The following is a 21,050-nucleotide window of genomic DNA, read 5'->3' on the forward strand; positions in this document are numbered from 1 at the left end:
AAAACGTTTGCGGCGTAATTACTAGGCAGGATCAATAATTATTTATATAGAATTACATCCAGTTTTAAGGCTAATTTCTATTAGAAACTATTTACGTTTCATAATATCCATTAAGACTCCAGTTCCTTAATACTGTCGTTAACATAAAGGCTATTACACATTTACGGTAAAAGTGAAACAAGTGAATTTACGTTAACATGTATTGTAGCTTTATTTTTGGAATGCGGCGTAGGCGAAGGCAGCTGTCGAAGCCGGCGCAGGCGCTGGCAATGCACCGCGACCTCTGACAAGAGCCACACGTGCACTACAATAAAAAAAAATAACATTTTTAAATTTTCTGTCACAATGAAGAGTTTATTATTCATAGTGGCCAGTTTGGCGTGCGTATATGGTAAGTTCATTTTTCATTAAAACTGTGCTATTTATTTACTTTAATACTTCCGAATTGATTTTATGAAAAGCAAAGCAATGCGAATTTTATAATTAGCAATATCTTTTTCTGTGATTTAGTTATGATAGAAGTTAGGCGAGAAACGTTTTTTCTTTGCTTTTACCTCCCTATTATGAAAGCCGTAAATGTAATTAACCAGTGTGTTTTGTTATTAATATCAATCTGTTTCATTTTTGTAAACATGTTGATAAATTTTGTCGTACTGACGCTTTTGAATTTGGAGGAGTGAGAATCTGAGCTTGGATACCGGGTAATAGGTGACACTGGATATTTAAATTACCTAGGTACCAGGTAATTATCAAATAGAAATTTACAACCCCGTTTGGTGGACCAGATTGATCCGGATGGTCCTCTTAAATAGTATGATGATATCGAAATTTCTTATTCAATTATTCTTGAGTGTGGTGCGGCGATATGTTCATATAAGCGGTGTTATTACTCGTAATTTCAATTGAAACCGATTATAAATGAATAATTTTTCGACTAAAGCGTAGCGCTCGTTGCGTAATGTTCCGAGTTTATATAAAAAAAGGTTAACGCTGAAAGGGAATTTAGCGCAGTAGCGCCACCACATTTTTTACACAATAAAAGGTAAAAAAGCTAATTTTATTGAGCATGCCGGTTATTTGGTGTTGATAAAGGTAAAAAGTTTTTATTTTTACTTTACTGTATGTCGCGATTTTCTGTGGGAGACTGAACTTTCTTTAAATAGTACGATATTGAAATGGGTGGCTTAACCTGATGACAATTTATACTTACATAAATCTTCGTTATTAATATGACATGATTGCACTTATTCGCCTTTTCGCTTTTAATGAGATTTTAGGTCCTTTGTAAACATCATTATAGGTATCGCTTCAGAGGAAGAATTTTGTAGTAAAGGTCATTTGAAAATGCATGAAGTTTAAAGTCATACATACAGAATAATTTTACGATGTCTGTTCTAAAAAGATATCACTTAAGGGGACAAATCAAATTGCTTTATTAAATACCTATGTATTTTGAAGAGTGTGAGAGAGAGAGTTGTAAACCGTTTATAGGAGTTTATTAGTAATGGCAAAACTTAATTGCACAAGCTTATATTTCATATTCACTAATTACAACAAATTGCTTGAGTTATACAACAACAATTGTTAGTTAAATGCGTAAAGAAATCCGAAGTAGGTAGCCAATATTTATTCACGACTTACGACAGGAAGTGTTAGGTATAACTAATATTTATTTACAACCTACGACAGGAAATGTTAGATTTATTAGTAGAGTACAAGTAACAGCCGGTAAGTATACCTGTTTATCCGTGACCGTTCGATCCACATATGAGTATGTATGTCAGTGCTATTGTAGTAATATATAATGCACGTGCATGTACATATATGTATGGTAATTGCCCCGCGCAAAATACCGCGCTATTTAACTTCTTCAATTTAGTGTAGGTATATATGTAATTCCAAATACAGGTAGAGTCAATCCATGAAAAGTCTGCAGCGGATTTGATAGCCCACGCAATGCACGTGTTATTTTAAACGTCAAACTTCTATGAAATTATGACGTATAAATGACACTTGCACTGCGTGGGCTATCAAATCCGCTGCAGACTTTTCTTGGTGCGACTCTAGTAAGGTTTGAATTGTTAGAAGAATAGATAAATATTTAAAAATAGAAATGGGACGTTTACCCTAGTCAACTGGTAGTAAAAGCAACATTATTTAATAACATTTTGAATATGAATAAAATTATTCAGAAATTATAATAATAATTATATTTTGGCAATGATTACAAAAATTTGCCAAACAAACATGACGAAATAAAACGCTCGCTGCGTTTCGTTTACCTGTTTGACAATCACCTGATATCATTTAATAAAACCATAAAAATTAACCTAAAATTAAAACTACCTACAAAACTAAAACTAATACCTAAAAAAAAAAAAAAAACATAATGTGGGTGACCTAGCCCAATATGTATATATTAGGCTAGATCCCAAATTATTCATAGACATAGACATAGACATCATTTATTGGTAATAAGGCATTACAGGTCACTTTAATTGGTTTCAATGACATGCATATTGAGTTTCAGAGTATTGTACGTCAATATAATATTTTAAACTTTCGCGTTTTGAACACATATTAACTCAAATTTCACTTTTCGTCGGGTAGTTCTACGAATCTCTGTTTTGACATTTTGCTGGGACATCAGTCAGCCGCGACCACGACCAGTGAAACCTGTGTCGAAACGTCGGTAAATCAAGGTAATTGAATAAAATTCGCGTTAGACCCGTGAAAAATGTGAGTTAATATTGTACGCCAAATTCTGGCTGATTGTGATGTAACCAAATACTAACCTACCACCATTTATAGCCACTCAAACAATAAATAATTTGTATTTGTAAAATGCGTTCGTTTAGCGATTCACTACCTCCGGTGCTTTTGAGGTGTAATTTACCTCCTTATGGCCACGAACCTGAAACCTTTAAACCTTTTTTTGGTGATGGGTAGATACATCGTTGTTGTTAATGTAAACTGTAAAGGATGACTCACGTTAGACCGGGCCGTGTCCGGGCCGGAGTTTCCGGAGCTTACTTTTCTATGACATATGACCTTGATCACGTGATGCTTCCATATAAAACGAAGCGCCGGAAGCTCCGGCCACCCTTAATTGGGTTTTTTCCATTCACGACTCATGTTTCACCCTGAATAAACAGGGCCGGGCCTGGTTACCTACCTTCGCGGGGGCTAGTTTGGGAATACTTAATCACCTTGAATATAAATGAAGCGGCATTCTCCGTCTGGTTTTAGTTTTAGCAATGCCAACTGACTTTAATTGTCCGAGGTGAGCTTTAATGTTCGTAATAAAATGTCATTACCGGAGTCATTACAGATAAATACTATAGCGTGCTCTATAAAACCAGAGCGACAAAGAGCGTTACCGCAATGTTTGGTTACCATGTTAGAAATACTTAGCAGTTAAAATGGTTCCCCTTTACTTTTTGAGCTTTAATTATTATTAAAATAAAAGAAAAAAGGTCTAAGAGTAATGTTCAGTGTGGTTACAAAGAAATACTATTTACAAATACTTGTAAACACACAGAGAACTGTAAGGTTCAGTGTTTAATTATTAATGGCAGTCCCTCATGAACTTGGGTCAGATATTGAAGTAGGATCTAACATAGTAGTATATTATGGAATCACAAATGTAAATAAAATAAAATAAATTTAGGACTTGGGGGCTGTCCATAAATTACGTCATCGATTTTGGACCCCCCCCCCTATAATCATCCAAAAATCATGCTTCAAATGACCCCATTTCCTCCTACTTCATGCTACCGTCATCCGATGTCCAGACCTCCCCCCCCCTAATTTGAAATGACGTAATTTATGAATAGCCCCTTGACCATAGAATAATAAAATTGTAGTCTGTAGGTACGCGGATGTTGTACGGATAACGCTGACGCTGACCTCTCTGCTTTCGCACGTGACTTCGTTCAGATATATGCCGCGATTCGGAAAATGAATTAGAGATTCACTAGATATGAAATAGTAAAGATATGTGACGGGTCACGGCAAAAGGTACCATGTGGCGGCTGGCACTTACGTCGCATAGCGCCGCAATAATATTGGAGCGGCGTTAATAATAGCGTAAGCGCCAGCCGCCACCTTTACTATATCGTGTCTAGTTAATCTCTAATTCATTTCCCTAATCGCGCCGATACTCTTTAATTAAACTGCCACTGTCCCGAGTTATTATCTTTTAATGATGGGACAAATCAATAGAATATTTGAGTTATTCATAAGCGCGCTACGACCCTCAATAAGCTAATAAGACTGGACTGATTAATTCTGACTGATTAGTTAATTATTAAGAAAGATTAATTAACTAATTGAGGCTAATAAAGTAAAATTCTATTAATTTTTATTATTTATGTAACTAAATATTTTGATATAAGTTATTTGAAAGTAGAATCACTAGGTACCATATGAGATGTAAGGGTAAGGTGGGGTTAGGGTTGCCAGATCGAAAGGCGCTATTATCGGGAAAAAATATCAATTTTTCGGGATTTTGGGATTTAAGTCGGGAAAAAATAAACATTCAAAGTAAAGTAATTGTATTAAAAATAACGATATTTTACATTATTGGCACTACGTGACCCTCATCACCCCTCACCGCAGTCTCTCGCCGCGCTCGCTGACGCGCTCGACGACAGTTCGGAACTTGAAATTATTGTTTTATAACGTGAAGCTGTTTTTCGGGACAGTTTTCACTTTGTCGGGAATCGGGAACACGTGCTAAATATCGGGAGAATCCCGCCAAATCCCGACCATCTGGCAACCCTAGGTAGGGTAAGACGAATATAGTTTATTTTTCAGCAGGGCAAGACAAACAGTATGAGGATTCCGTACAAGTGTTTGTCTTGCCCCGGACTAGCCCGGACCGGTAAGACTATCAAGTCTTACCCACCTTACCTTACCCAAACCAAAGAGAATAGATAGTATAGAGGGGTCCTGTCATAGTAAATTTTGTAGTGACAGTAAATTTACTGCCATCTATCGACGTACGACTAAAACTCAAAATGAAAACGTATAAAACTATCGAAAAAAATTATATATATGGATAAATGTTTTTATTATTTTTATATAATTTTAACCCATCTTCATTCACTGAAACCTATGTGTTAAAATTGTTAAATATGAAACGGTGTCGTCAACGCCATCTAGCCAACCATAGGCCAAAGGTGTGTGCGCCATCTATCCGAGAATGACTTTTTCTTGATTTCCGAGGCACGTTTTTTCCTTAGACTTTATTCATCTTATACGAAGTTACATATGTCTTTGCCCAAACTAAAAATATTCAAGGCCGAAGGCACTGGAACTAATGTAATATTTTTTGCGTATAAATAAATGACAAGTTTATTTCAGTGTATACGTTCATATTATTTGTATAACAGGACTCCTTTCCTGACTAGAGACTACAATGTATACTAGCCCTATACGGGTACCACTTCCTTCCTACATTGGTAATTGGAGTTACTTAACCTCATCATTCGGAAACGCTTTCTAATCTGTAATATACAATCGCGTGTACCCATCATAGTATGCGGTAATCTTAAAGGTCATCTATAAATACATTAAACTGTGTTATTTAGATAAATCTTGTAAAAACTGTAGGAGTCGGGGATACTAGACCCGTATGGAGAGTAGCCATTCATGAAATCCAATATAAAGGATTACTCACGCTAGACCGGGCCGTTCCCGGGCCGGGCCGGGGCGTTCGACATGTCATTTACTATGATCACGTGGTGCTTTCCAAAGAAAATGAAGCGCCGGAAGCTCCGGCCCGGTCCCGGCCCGGTCTAACGTGAGTCATCCTTAAAGGTGAAACGATAGGTAATAATAATTACCTACAACTGGTTATATAAGAAAGGCAATAATACATAGGTATATAACAAAGGTGATAGGTATTGGAGCGCCGCTTTCTTACAGCAATTTTTGAAGTGAAAACTTCTTTAGCGGCGCTGTGCACTTTTTGTGATGGGGAAAAAATGTTAAACTCGCGACAGATCACGTGACCGTAAGATTCGTAAGACGTAAGACGGACACGTGACCTGATCAAAAAACTGTTACAATGTCATTGCGTTTTCACTTCTGCCGGCACTCCCGGAGTGCAACCCGTTGTTTTTTTAATTGAATTTAAGGAGGTGGTACGCGGTACATCGAAGATAATATTATGAATTATGAATTCTCTTTAATATTGCCAATTTTGCTCGACAAACTCAACAAAGCAAGGTAAGGACTTCTGGCATCACTTGTTAAGTTGTTGACAAGAGAAAATCTGATCCTGTTATTTTCTATTATTCATTTTATCATTTAATTTTGAACAACGATGCGTCTTTGATTCGATGTGTGATGGCAAGTTTGCTTTAACTGGAAGGTTATCTAAATAATCAAATGTACTGTAAACTCTATTTATCAGTCACTCGCAACTCTAAACAACAAAACGACACGTCACAGACTACCTGGCGGCTTAGCACGGTCGCGTTTTTATCCCTTGTCACCATGCCTGTCACGTTCTAACAAGTATGTAAGTGCGAAAGGGACGCGCATAGTGATAGTCGATAAAAATGGAACCGTGCTGAGCCCGCTGAACTACTAGACGGAGCACATAAGTCAATCGAGGCCGCCACACGTATGCTCTCCCGTAAAAATTTAGTATGGCAGAGCGACTGCTTATTTCAGTTGCGCTTACAATTAGGATTACTACTCGACTTTTTATAAATATTTACGATTATTAAGCTTTAGGGGTGTTCTTGGGTTATTACACTATAAAATAGCGGAGAATACAACTCTATTGTGCTGCTGGATTCGTAGCACAAGTAAAATTGATCATACCTATGTGTGGTGACCCCGTGCTCTTTGTAAATGCTTCATAATGCGGTGTCTGTGTAGTCTGTGCGACACGTATAAGGTCAAAGGACTACTCAACCTTTAGTCGAGCAATCGAGCATTAACCGATGAGCCGATTAGTAATCGAGTCGTCCTCCTTTCACTCACGCTCACATCCTAGTGATGGGCGTTTTTTCGATTTGTTCGATTGTCTCTTGTTTCTGTCACGACTTTAGTGTCGCACGATTGCTATGACACGAGTTCTGTTGATGCGATGTCTACATATGTATAGCGGTGTCCTTTCGTTTGATTACTGTTTCAGCAATTTTCATTCTAACAATTAATTAATTAAATTGCAGCTCACCTAAAATGGTTTTTGGGAACGTATTTTTATTTTTTTTAAAGGTAACTTCATTTAGGTATATATATGTACCTAGTTAAGTTTTTGTTACATGATATTTTTAGGTGATAAAAACGAGTTATTATGTAATACTCGTGTATTAGAGTCGCCTCTATAGTCATTTCTATGATTAACGTTTAGTATACCAGCAACTCTGAAATCACAAAAAGCCCTGGCCCCCATAAAATATGGAACTTCTTAACTATTTTTTAATATCTTCTTTTTTAATTTAATTAAATCAACCGTAGCTTCATTTACTTTGTACATGTCTCTTTACTTGTAGGCGTTAAGGATGACTTACGTTAGACCGGGCCGTGTCCGGGCCGGAGCTTCGGGGGCTTACTTTTCTATGACATGACAGGTGATCACGTGATGCTTTCCATAGAAAACGATGCGCCGGAAGCTCCGGCCCGCACACGGCCCGGTCTAACGTGAGTCATCCTTTAATTAAAGTACTATTGAATACTTACAATATAACACCTGTATTTTGACGTGCAGTTTAAATTTGAGTCTCGTCCCTACGCCCGTTTCCTCCCTACTTGGCGTACATTACTGGGTTACCACACGGCTTGCAAGCGAGCACCATACAAAGGCGTTGTAGGTACTGTGTAAACCACAGTAAACGCTTCAGTAATTTCTTAACTGCCAGTGTCGCAAGGCCAATTTAACTGTTGAGTGTTGTCACGGATATCGGCCACGAATTGACGAGGTATGGTGCCATAGCGTGCCAGAAGGACATTTTGCCAAACTCAAAATTCCTTATATGGACTATCGAAAGTATAGTCTGAGTACAAAACGCTTGAGGCAATATTGCATATTGTGCTCCACTCACATGGTGGTTGCATGCAGCAAAGTCATAGAATTTAATTTCCGATCCATTTTCTACCTTGTCACAGTGACAATCGATATGAAAGTCGCTAGAGACCTCTTACAAAATGTCTCTGTGACAAAGTATACCTAAAATGGGTAGGACATTAAATTCTTTGACTGTACATACGTCATTCTAATACCTCGTTACAAATCAGAATAATTAAATAAAAATAACTCTAGGCACTATACTAGGGTCTCTATTGTTTCCCATAAAGTGTTAAGTCATAATGTATTGTTTGTCCGCATGTTCGTTAGTCATAATTTGGTTTTTCTCAGAAACGCGTAACTTTTCATTAATTACATTATGACTTTCGATAATTATGTCAAACAAAGCGACCCCACTATATTCATAGAAATTAACTATTGGACAACTTTAATAGAACCAATTAGGTACCAAACCTGCACAACGTTATCTGTGGGCACCAAGAAAGATGGCAATAATTTGCAGAAAACGACGCTTTTAGGCGTATCCAGATTAGCCACTTTTTCGCCAATCTGATTAAATTGCCCGATCGATTCGGGAGGTGCGGACGCAAACGGCAATTTGGCTCGCTGATTCGATTGCCCGATCACATCAGGATGTGCGGCCACAAAAATGCCAATTTTCGAAGCTAGTATCTATGGAATGCTAGGATCTGTACGTGCGTTTGTTTATGGTTCTAAAATTGGTGATTAAATTGTGTACGTGTGGACGCTAGATGAGATTGGCGCCAATTAATTTTCCTGATCAAATCGACCGATTTGATCAGGCCCGTCTGGATACCACTTTATTCTCCATCACTCTTCCATATTAGTGCCATAGAGACAGCGTTTCGTTTCGTTTCTCTGCGAACGATTGTCATCTTGGCTAGACCCCCCGGAATATAAACACAGCAAGTTTATCTCGTTTTCGCAATGTCTAAATCATTGTTGAGTAACAAAATATGAGTCACATCGGTAGCTGCACCCTTGTTCTCAATATTATATTACCATGCGGTAACTTCGTCTGTGTAAAACGCGTCGAGTTAATGTCTATGTGGTCGTCCTAATTTTTTTTAAGAGATCGCAGATTTATCTCAGTAATCCGCGGTCGGTATGCCAACTCAACTTAAATATATACTTATTCCCAAATAAGAAAACGGGCTCAGCTCCATTCCTCCTAATAACACCAGTTTTTGGATTGTTTTTTTTTTAATTCCTTCCTCGATTAAACTTATATCAATCTCTTATTTGAAAACTAATTATAGCTTTCATAAAGAAAGCCACTGGTCTAGAGTAATTATTTAACTGAATATAATATTGGAATTGTAAACACCCCTATAATGACGTTGCACTAATTATGAAACTTTCATAATAATTGGTCCTCAAGTTCTGTAAAATAACTATTTAAAAACTTGCAACATTTTAACATTAACAAGAGTCATAGGGCTGCTTAAGTTTAACGTTTCATTTTCATCGTTTGAATAGATAAGTGGAGTAAAACTAATTAAATTTACAAGTTATAATGTCCCAGTTTAAGTACGTTAAGTTGTCGACGATAGATACGTTTACGAAGTTTGTATCTCATTTGTGATTCCGTTAGCATTCAAAAATACGTTACATGGCAATACTGGCAATGAATCCACGTACAGACTACAGGTTTCACAATATACCTATGGTAATTATCTGCGACAAGCTACAATAGACTTGTATTGTAATGTACCTTGCCAAAGAAGGCTCATCATTATTTTAAATATTTATTTTCCTTATGTTTAATATTGTATGTCAAACAACTTTGTCAGTAGAAAAAGGCGCGAAAGAATAAAATAATTGAAGGTAAAAATGCTGTTACGTAATAAATGAATGGCGCCTTGCCAGTGCCAGATCATCTTATGTCACCCCACACATCGCACATCCACGCCTAGCCTTCTAGGTTTTTTGCCTAAAGGCTAGAATCGTGTCATTGTATGGTTACCGTCTTCATTTTTTACTGGTCTCGGGTATTTTCCTAAATTATTTTAGGCACGTTTATTCGCTAGAAGTGGAAACTCGGTTACGACACTGCTGGGAGACTAAATTAGGCACGGTGCGGCATCTCTAAATAAATGTAGAGAATCTCTACATTGCACAACATAAAATAATCGTTTTGAATATTACAAAAATAATTATGGGTACAATTTTTTTTTTCTTAATATTGAAGATTTGTCCTCTAAATAAACCTAAAATATATTTATTTCTTTTATTTCAGCGCAAGAATTCAAATGTCCCGAGAAGAGCGGCTTCTACCCCGACCCGTACCAATGTGACCTCTATTACAAGTGCAGTAAAGGTCAGTAACTTGATTGAAAAGGTTAACTTGTTGGTATGTGAAAGTACTTGACGTTATTAATAGTTAATTCCAATGTACAGTCGACCTCGGAAGTACCGTGTACATTTTAACCTCCTACCTCTGTAAAGCCTTTTAAAAGGACCCCTTGTTAGTGGTTTATCTTTTAGCCCCTCCACAGAGTACCCACCTAAGTATTCTTATAGACGTAATAATGGACACAACCCCACAAAAATAAAGACTGGATTTTGTGTATCTCTACAATACTTAGGTAATATACGAACAAGTTTATTTTGAAATGTTTTACTCGATTCTTCGTCTTCGAACACGGTATTTATCATCATCTTCATCACTATTCAATAACCAGCTATTGCTAAAAAAAATTTCTTCAATAATATCTATAATTCATAGTTATGTAGCACTCTTTTTCTGCAGAATCATAATCCCACCAAACATAATATTATGGGTGCACTTATAACGTCGATAGCGACAAGATATAGCATGAGCACCTTACTTTTTGACATCGTGTGATAGTAGATAACTTAGACAAGAGATGAACACTCTATTCAGAGGCCGTACCGCGATGAACGATAATCGAAATTTCATCATTTGCCTCTCGATCGCACTTGCATATTCGAGCGATAGAGACGCACATAGTAATCACGAATTTTCTTTTTTAGTTACTCACGGAAGGGCCTCAGATCATTAGTTCATCTCGTGCGAAGTTTATCCACACTGGTTTTTCCATTAGCTGTTCGCCATGTCCTTTATAGCATGTAAAAATATTCAACGTTCGTAGTGTCAAAACTTGCGGTCTCGCCATTTAGCTATGTGCTTACTACCGCAAATAGAGTGTGAAAACTTAGTTTCTACACAGTGCAACGCAATCACTTTCCGACTACACGACCGTTTGACTCATTAACCAGTGTGTCTATGAACTCGAGGTTAGTTACAAAGTATGCGTGATCGAGGATCACGCGTATAATGAAATTAATGAACGTTAACAGTTGAAATGTACGAAATAACGTTATTACAACGTTTACGTAGCCAAATAGCTCTATGTCACTTACTTGTATGTAGAAACTGTTGCTACGAAAATGGCTGAGGAAGTTTTTACAAGCGGTTTATTGAGCATAACGAATTGCACTTGGCATTGGAATTATTTGAAATTGATATTATAATTCGTTTACGCAATTTTTTTGTGCGTAACTATGCTTTTTATAACGTTGGGTGTTTATGAGATAATTGAATTGTAAATAAAAAAACGACCAAGTGCGAGTCGGACTCACGCACGAAGGATTCCGTACCATTAAGCAAAAAATGAAAAAAATTCACGTTTGTTGTATGGGAGCCCCACGTAATATTTATTATATTGTGTTTTTAGTAGGTATTTGTTGGTGCAGTGGCAACAGAAATACATAGGTAATCAGTGAAAATTTCAACTGCCTAGCTATCACGGTTCATGAGGTACAGATCCTGGTGAGAGACAGACAGATGGACGAACAGACAGACGGACAGACGCACAGACGGACAGCGGAGTCTTAGTAATAGGCTCCTGTTTTTACCCTTTGGGTACGGAACCCTAAAAAGAGAATTCAAATGCAATAAAGTTTAATAGTATCTAAATAATGACCAGTAACATAACTATACTAAAATAATGAGTATAAAATTTATTTTACTTATATCAAAATAAATTACACATAAGTATACAATTGGTAATTGAAACCTCATTTAATATTTTTTTATATAAATTAAATTACAGTCTTGTACATAATAATTAGACTTATCAACCCATTTTGTTTACATACTTTTGTTAAAGTATTATTTGTATTTAAACATATATTTACTAAAAATTTAAAAATAAATGACAAAATTAGGTAATAGTCTTACAATAGCTCACTAGATGTCGCTTATCCTTCTAAGCGTTGTTGCTAGAACCCGCTGACAAGATTTTTCCTGTGACATATATATAAGACGACTTGTCATTGTTAAGGCACCGTTCGGATTCAGTCTGCACCTGCATTACTGCTGCAGTCTATGTATTTTTAGAAGTGCCCCTATTAATGCCAGTAGGGATGCACATTTATATGTCGGCGGCCGATCGTAAGATCAGGCATATCGTGAAATTCCTAGGCATATCGTGAAACGTGAAAAACATTGACTCGTTCCCTGGGTCGACGGAGCCCCGCTACGCGGGGCTCCTAAAAACATTGACTCGTTCCCTGAGTCGACAGAGCCCCGCTACGCGGGGCTCCTATTTCTGGGCAGTTTGCCTATCTATTGGTTTAATGTGACTATCGTCAAAACATTACACAGGAACATTACGATCTGCCTGATCTTACGATCGGCCGCCGACATATATACCTATTACATAAATGAGACAGGGATTGGACATCGGTATTTTTTGTATGGGAACGTAACCGGTATTTTATCGTTTTTTGTTAATTATGTATAATTATAAATTCTAATTGGGCAATCTAATAATACGAAGTCATTAGGTACCTAAAAAGACAACTGAGTCCTACATTTGGAGTGTAAAATAATTGGAAATATATGGTTATTTCGAAGTTTCTTTGCAAAATACCGGTACCAATCCCTGAAATGAGAGACCCGTCCATAACAGTCTAACTAACCGCAATCTAATGGAACCATGTTAGCCATCGTATTAGAGTCAGTCCATGAAAAGTCTGCAGCGGATTTGATAACCCACGCAGTGCACGTGTCATTTTAAACGTCAAACTTCTATGAAATTATGACGTATAAATGACACTTGCACTGCGTGGGCTATCAAATCCGCTGCAGACTTTTCTTGGTCCGACTCTAGCCATGTTTTAATATATTTTAATGTAATTGGAAGGGCTCTGCGCAAGATGTTCGCTAACAAGTCAGTCGAACCATATGCTGGTTTATGCTCGACGCCATTCATACAGTGTTGAGGTCGGATCTGTTAACAAGTCTCTTCAGTTAAGACAAGGCCTATTCCTAACTGAGGCTGATGGCTGAGATACGCGTCATACTCGTGAACGGGTGCTGTTTGTGGAGACTGGTCTGTTTAAGCTAACACGAGCTATTATTCTTAGTAACTTTATTTTTGAGTTTAATTACAGTGAGACGCCTCATTCTGCTCTCGTATGTTTCTTTTCTTTGATGAATGTGTTAATTATACAGGATAATTATATAGGGTCTCCAAGAGTTTTGACTACATACATTTCTAAGGCTAATTTGATAAACTATATAATCTTATAGTTCTGACACCTAGAGACATTTACACCTTTAAATAGTATATAATTTTTTTGTGTTTTTGTAGCTGTATTTTTTTATATTATTATTATAGTTTTTTTATGTAATTCGACATCAAGAGACCATAAACATCTCTAAGTAATTGTAATACGTTAGTTTGTATTGGTAGTTGCAGTTAGTTGTATTTTTTAAAATTGTAGATGTATTGTTTTTTTTTTGCTTGTATGTTATTTCAATGTTGACGTGTAAAAGTGCCCATGTGGCCTATTTGCTGAATAAATGTTGAAGTTGAAGTTAACGCATTCTCACTTACTTCTTTACACAGGCAAGTCGGAGGCGAAGCTGTGTCCCGATGGCCTGGTGTTCCTGGACGAGAACCCCATTAAGGAGCGATGCGACATACCCTCCAACGTGGACTGCGGGGACAGGAAAGATCTGCGTAAGTATTTGCAAAGATTCACAAAGTATAAACTTGACGTCTTAACCGCAACTACTGGCGACATCTAGTAGGGAGTAGGAAAAATTAGTAGAGTGGGTTTTAGGCAGCCGACTGGACGCAGGCGGCAAGCGGCAAATCAAGACCATCCATAAATTGCGTTAGGCCAAATGTATAACGACATTGATTTGCCGCTCGTCGCGTCACTCCACTCCAGTCCAGTCCATGAAATAAGAGCGATATAACACTCAGCAAAAAAAAAATATCGCTGTTGTATTGAAAACGGCCTGTAAGTAGGTATATGCTGCCTTACGCTCATGTAAAACGAAACAATAGCCCACACCACAGGGTTGAAGCTAAGGGGATCCATATCTTCACAAAAACATTATTTCTTAAGAGTCATCATATTATTTCATATATCTATTAACGTCATTCTTTTAAATTTTTCAGAGGAGCCCCAGCCTACTAAGGACTGCCCCCGCCAGAATGGTTACTTCAAACATCCCGACCCACAGGTATTTATCCAGAAAACTATCAAAAGGTTAAAGAAAACACATGTGTTTTATACAAATTGTCGCGGCACTAGAGACATCTTATAGTGAATAGCAAGAGCTAAGTATCTTAGCATATGCAAGCTTATGTGATACATTTTAGAGTTTGAAAAACATTTGTTATGATTTGGTTACGATTGATAAGATTATTTTCGAAGAATTGAAGAAGAAAATTTCTAGCTTGCTGGAAATAAATTCCACAAAACGCTTTCTTTAACTCATTTGATTAGCCTATGAGATATTAAAAGCACATCATGATGTGTAATTGCTTCAATTTGTTGTCATGGTTAGTACGACTATAGCTGAAAGTTTTATAAGTTTATACTAGGTATTACGCTAAGTCTAAAAACGCTCCAACGCGTCCAAACTAAAATACACTTAAAATAACCCTAAAGATTGATCACAATGTTGACCAGAAATGCGTCTTTAGTTGTGAATGTTGAGTACTCATTCTGATAAAGGTATAATTCCCCCAGGCTTGCGACAAGTTCGTCTACTGCTCGGACGGCGTCCCCAACGAGCACCCGTGCCCGCCCGGTCTGATCTTCGACGAGGAGTCCTCTAACTGCGACTGGAAGGAGTCCGTCAACCGCCAGTGCGACCACCCCACTAAGGGTACGTATTCTAGACTCTGATCATACTCAGTGACAAGTTCCTCTACTGTTCGGACGGCGTCCCCAACGAGCACCCGTGCCCGCCCGGTCTGATCTTCGACGAGGAGTCCTCTAACTGCGACTGGAAGGAGTCCGTCAACCGCCAGTGCGACCACCCCACTAAGGGTACGTATTCTAGACTCTGATCATACTCAGTGACAAGTTCCTGTACTGTTCGGACGGCGTCCCCAACGAGCACCCGTGCCCGCCCGGCCTGATCTTCGACGAGGAGTTCTCGAACTGCGACTGAAATGAGTCCGTCAACCGCCAGTGGGACCACCCCACTAAGGGTACGTATTCTAGACTGATAGACAGCCAAGTGACAAAGACATTCAATGAGCTTCCTTACCCGTCTGCGTCGATCTTCGACTAAGGGAAAACTATGACTCGACGAAGTCCGTAAATATCACGTAAATATATGAATGTGCTCATCTCACTTTGGGTACGGTATTCTAGACCATACATCCTTAAGCATAACTAAGTTACTACAGGGAATTAAATTTAAAATTCTCATTATTCTAAGATTCATTGGGCATGATGAGAAGGCCTCATCCACCTCATAGGCACCCTGGAAGCATGCTGATAATTTAATATCCCTACTCTCTACTGGTGATCGTATAAAAATTGACGTGCACTGCACACATCCAACAGTTCTTTAGACAAATTTGGTTCGTGTTCGCAGACGTCCTTGACGACGGCTTCACCTGCCCCGACGGCGACGTGATGGGCCCCAACGGGCGCGCGCTCCCGCACCCCACCTTCCCCCACCCCGAGGACTGCCAGAAGTTCTACATCTGCCGGAACGGCGTCCAGCCGCAGAAGGGCAGCTGCCCGCTCGGCAAGGTCTACAACGAGGACACGTTCATGTGCGACGAGCCTGAGAAGGTCCAAGGGTGGTGAGTATCAAATAGTTTCTTTGCCGAATACTCTTAGGCCCACTTGCACCAGTTAAACTTGGATATACCATGGTTACCAGTACAATTTGACATTGGTTATCGATTTAACCACTTAACCCCGGGCAGGCGTGGCTCACTCCACGATTTCGTCGCTTTGCTACAGATGGCTAAAAGTACATCCGTTCCACACCAATTTTTGTGGCTAGCCATAAACCGCGCGTGGCGCTGTCGCCACCTAACGGCCATATCTGTCCTGATCGTAACAGACGCGTTTTGTTAGAGAGTGAGTCTTCTGTACCTAGTACTATTATTTATTCTGTGCCCCGGGTTAGAGGGATGGTGCAATTTGGCCTTATAGTATTTTTCACATATTTTGGTTACGGTGACATCTGTATCTCAATACAATTTTGCGTTTTATGGTTATACAATATACATTGTATGATGTACCCAAGCTATATGAAAAATATTATATGTAGTTCACTGATGGCTCATTCGGCTAATTAAATATATGTTACCCCATAATGTGGACTGCCAGACTCGGAAAATATACGTCTGCTTAAAATTGGCCCGTCACATCCCATTCGCCTATCTCAGATTATCTTGACACAGTTAGGCGAGTTTAGGACATTTTACATACATTTATTAACGGTACATTTTAAAGTGTATATTTTTTATTTCCAGCGAAAACTTCTACGAAGGAACCCAGCTTGACAAGAACAAAGTCCCCAAGAAAGCGTAAAGTGCCGTAGTTATTATTAGATTTAGAATTGTACTTTAAATAAATTTAATTTTATAATTTGTGTATTTTTTTATTTAAAAAAAATTCATACATTATCTAGCGTAGTTACGGACATCTAGTGGCAATCTGAACACAGAGGAAAATGGAGTGGTTATTATCTACAAAATTTTTATATTTGAATGAATAATATCAAATTTTAAATGACATTTATAACGCTAGTGAAAGCCGAGATGGAGTTATTTAGTTAGTTGTCCAAATTCCCTAAAAGATGGCGCTGTTACAAACGCAAACTAGGTAACGTTAGTTCATCATAGAATGTATATAGAAAACTGTCAAATATGTTGCAATAGAGAAAAGGAGGTATCTATCTTAGTTTAATCTGGTTTAACTCTCAAAAAGTAAAGTTAATAAATGATTGGTATTGGCAAAAGATGAATAAAGTCTAAGAAAAAAACGTGCCTCGGAAATCAAGAAAAAGTCATTCTCGGATAGATGGCGCACACACCTTTGGCATATGGTCGGCTATATGGCGTTGACGACACCGTTTTATCAAAGACATATGTAACTTCGTATAAGACGAATAAAGTCTAAGGAAAAAACGTGCCTCGGAATTCAAGTAAAAGTCATTCTCGAATAGATGCCGCACACGCCTTTAGCCTATCCTCGGCTAGATGGCGTGACGACACCGTTTCATATTTAACAATTTTAACACATAGATATCAGTGAATGAACATGGATCAAAATGATATAAAAATAATAAAATCATTTATCCATATATATATACATTTTTTGATAACTTTATACGTTTTCATTTTGAGTTTTAGTCGTGTGTCGATAGACGGCAGTAAATTTACAGTGACTACAAAATTTACAATGACAGGACCCCTCTATACTATCTATTCTTTTTGTTTTTTTTTTGGTTTTATACTTAACAATTTTAACACATAGGTATCAGTGAATGAACATGGGTCAAAATGATATAAAAATAATAAAATCATTTATCCATATTGTATATATTTTTTTTCGAGTGTTTTATACGTTTTCATTTTGAGATTTAGTCGTGTGTCGATAGATGGCAGTAAATTTACTGTGACTACAAAATTTACTATGACAGGACCCCTCTATACTATCTATTCTCTTTGGTATTGGTAACGTAGCAACTTTTAAACAAAGTGGTCCTTCGAGCCGGATAGAGCACTAAGTCTGAGTAAAGAGTTTCAAGATGTCATTGTCATAAGCAAAAACCATCACTCGTTGCGGAGAGAATACAAAATTACACCTTACCAATCCCAAGAATCAGAAAACATACGAGTTAAAGAGCATAGGATACTAAAACGAGATTAAAAACAAGCAAGAATTCAAGCCAGATGTAGAAACAAGAGAAAAATAAAATAGGTACTTATAAGTCTTTTCTCAAAAATGGACGGCAAAGTCGACGTTGCCGTGTAAAAAATAGGTCGCGAAGCGCGTAGTTTATGGTCAGCCAAAAATTAAAAAGTTAAAAACATTGCAGTCTCGATTTTGGGACTGCAATGTTGCATACAAATTCCATTATTTGTCGAGTTCCAAACTTTTTAAAACTTGAAATGGCCATATCAAATGAAGGGACAGGCCCATTAAACAGCCAAACAGATGATTAGTACCGCGACTATTTAGCTGTCTCAAATAGGTTGGCGTATTTTCGGCAGAAAAATACACTACTATTTTTTTATTAAAAAAATAAAAAGGCGGCAAGGGCTTTTATCTGTGAAAATATATAGGTAAGAACGTTGCTTTTGTTAAATATTTCTATGATATTTATATTTCTTGCACCATTTTTGAGAAAAGCACTATATATGACTCGGCTGGAAGGCTACTTGCTGGCTTCGGATTCAATTAAACGGACTCCCAAGGTCGTCCGTTTAAAACGAATCGTCAGCCTGCAACTAGCTACTTCCGAGCCTCGACAATAATGTACTATAATAACAAATAAGTTTGAACCGTATAGGCACGAATATGGAAGAGCGATAGACAGGCAGATAACGAAATTCGTTTTTGAGTCGAGTTGAAACTGAAATCACGCATACAACAACATGTCATGTATTATTGCAAGATTTTGATAATAGTGTTCTTTTAATCATTCCCCTCGATTCTCCTACCGACATTTAAGTATACCTACTTAGTAACCGGCTACCGATTTTATAGCACAAGTAAAGAAATAAAATAGAAATTGTACAGTTCTTTGAGGGCAAAGCTATATTTGCAGTCAGTACAGTGGTGGGCAAACTTTCTTCATGGGTAGGGCTTGCAATATCGGATGGTTTCCAATTCCGGAACTGATTTTCGATATTGGATTCCAATTCCGGAATTCCGGAACTGGTTCCAAAATTAGGGTTTATCATATTTTTATTCGATTTTTTAGTAAAAAACAACAAAAAATTTGAAATTCTGATACTTTACGTTTATTAAAGTTACATAGTATTGTTTAAGAGAAATTTAATTTGACGTAGCTACGTTTTTTTTCATCTCTTATTTTACCACCTTATTAAAATGGTTACTTTTATTCACTTCTATGATACCGGGTATTTATTTGGCGTAACTATAGTTGCTAGCAAACCATTCGATGCATAATTTTTTTAAATAGTTTTCCTAACCTAGTATTCTCTCTGAATCGAAGATAAAAAGTCCAAATATATATTATATTTCAATTCTTAAAATTCGCTTATGTAGGATTCAGACTATTCTGACTATTCTAAACAAGTAAATGGTTTTGCTTTTTTTATAAGGCCATATTGTCCCACTGCTTTAGCAAACGGAAATGTAAAATATACCTATGCTATAGGTAGTTCACTAAATGACTAAGAGGCACTTAATAACAACAAAAAACACAAGTATAGTGTAGTTTCTTAACGATTTTCAATAATAAACGTATTAAAACCTAAAAAAGTGGTACTTAAATCCAATTCCGGAATTTACGATATTCAGTTGTATCAATACCGGAATTGTAATATCGGAAATATTGTCCGAGATTCCGGAATTTCGAAATTCCGGAATTCCGGAATGCAAGCCCTATTCATGGGGGGCCAGAAAGTTTAGGAAATTTAAGTGGAGGGCCAGAATTGTAGCCAAATTTTATTATGATTTGCGATAATCGTGGGCCAATGCCATATAGCTCATATTCTAATTATTTCATACGACCGGCGGCGGGCCGTTCGCGGGCCGGGGATGGCCCGCGGGCCGTACTTTGCCAACCACTGAGTTAGTAACTATAGCTGGTCAAGCAGATCTTGTCAGTAGAAAAAGGCGGCAAATTTGAAAAATGTAGGCGCGAAGGGATATCGTCCCATAGAAAATTTGAATTTGGCGCCTTTTTTTACTGACAAGATTTGCTTGACCAGCTATAATTAACTATGTCAGTGTATGGGGAAAACTGAAAAGTTAAGTTTGTACCTTAATCATAGCCTAATCGTATTCGAATTCGTAAAATACAGAAAGTATTATTATGGAGTTGCATCACTAATGCTGACTGTCCCTACTGACATGCCATCTTCAATTAAGAGACTACTAGCGCCATCTAGTTTCAACAGGCGTACGACCTATGGTATCGATAACTACCACATAACTACGAGTACTATGCAGTATTTTTAAATAATACATTTTAAAGTCCTGTTCATATTGCCAAGACCATTAACAACGCCACAGGCAGTACCCATATAAAAGTGAATAACCGGTGACACGGTGATGTAAGTATAACAGCCTTAACCGCCAATAAAATGACAGATTTGTGAACGTGAAAATGAACCTGAATGAATATGGCTTTGACTTGAATCAAATGACCTGAATTTTGAATGAATGTAGGTACCTGGCGGAGAACACCGACAAGAGCCATGCTCTTAAATTATGATGATGATGGTTGAATCAAATGGCTGTTATTAGCTGTTATGGTGAAGTAGAATCATTGGTAAAACATTCGACAAAACAGTTCGTAATGCTTTAGGCTTAGGGCATGTCAAAGCTATCGAAACGTAACTTCGAAATGTACGTATAGTTGTTTTCTGCATAGTAGCTATGTAATATTATTAGCAAATAAATAGCGATCTACACTTACACAGCAAGCGATCTAGCAGCGTCATCTATGCCACATGCGAACAATTAGTAGCCTAGCTTTAAA

The 21,050-nt window shown here is 37.6% G+C and overlaps 1 protein-coding gene across 1 annotated transcript; it reads left to right on the top strand.

Annotated features, from left to right (window-relative positions):
* The first annotated feature begins 272 nt into the window (after positions 1-272).
* Positions 273-16,957, top strand: LOC134804312 (protein obstructor-E-like). Its single transcript, XM_063777324.1, has 7 exons — positions 273-391; positions 10,308-10,388; positions 13,951-14,064; positions 14,512-14,576; positions 15,089-15,227; positions 15,948-16,161; positions 16,843-16,957. Exons 1-7 carry the CDS (start codon positions 346-348, stop codon positions 16,898-16,900), a joined length of 717 nt encoding a protein of 238 aa, XP_063633394.1. The 5' UTR covers positions 273-345; the 3' UTR covers positions 16,901-16,957.
* The last annotated feature ends 4,093 nt before the right edge of the window (positions 16,958-21,050 follow it).

Source organism: Cydia splendana, chromosome Z (assembly GCF_910591565.1).
Source record: "Cydia splendana chromosome Z, ilCydSple1.2, whole genome shotgun sequence".
NCBI classification, from domain to species: domain Eukaryota; kingdom Metazoa; phylum Arthropoda; class Insecta; order Lepidoptera; family Tortricidae; genus Cydia; species Cydia splendana.

Excerpts from the sequence above, each read along its gene's own strand:
- LOC134804312 (XM_063777324.1), top strand. The coding sequence starts at position 346 with ATGAAGAGTTTATTATTCATAGTGGCCAGTTTGGCGTGCGTATATG. Across the intron at positions 10,389-13,950 it reads CTATTACAAGTGCAGTAAAG|GCAAGTCGGAGGCGAAGCTG; the intron begins GTCAGTAACTTG and ends TTCTTTACACAG. Across the intron at positions 14,577-15,088 it reads TCAAACATCCCGACCCACAG|GCTTGCGACAAGTTCGTCTA; the intron begins GTATTTATCCAG and ends TAATTCCCCCAG.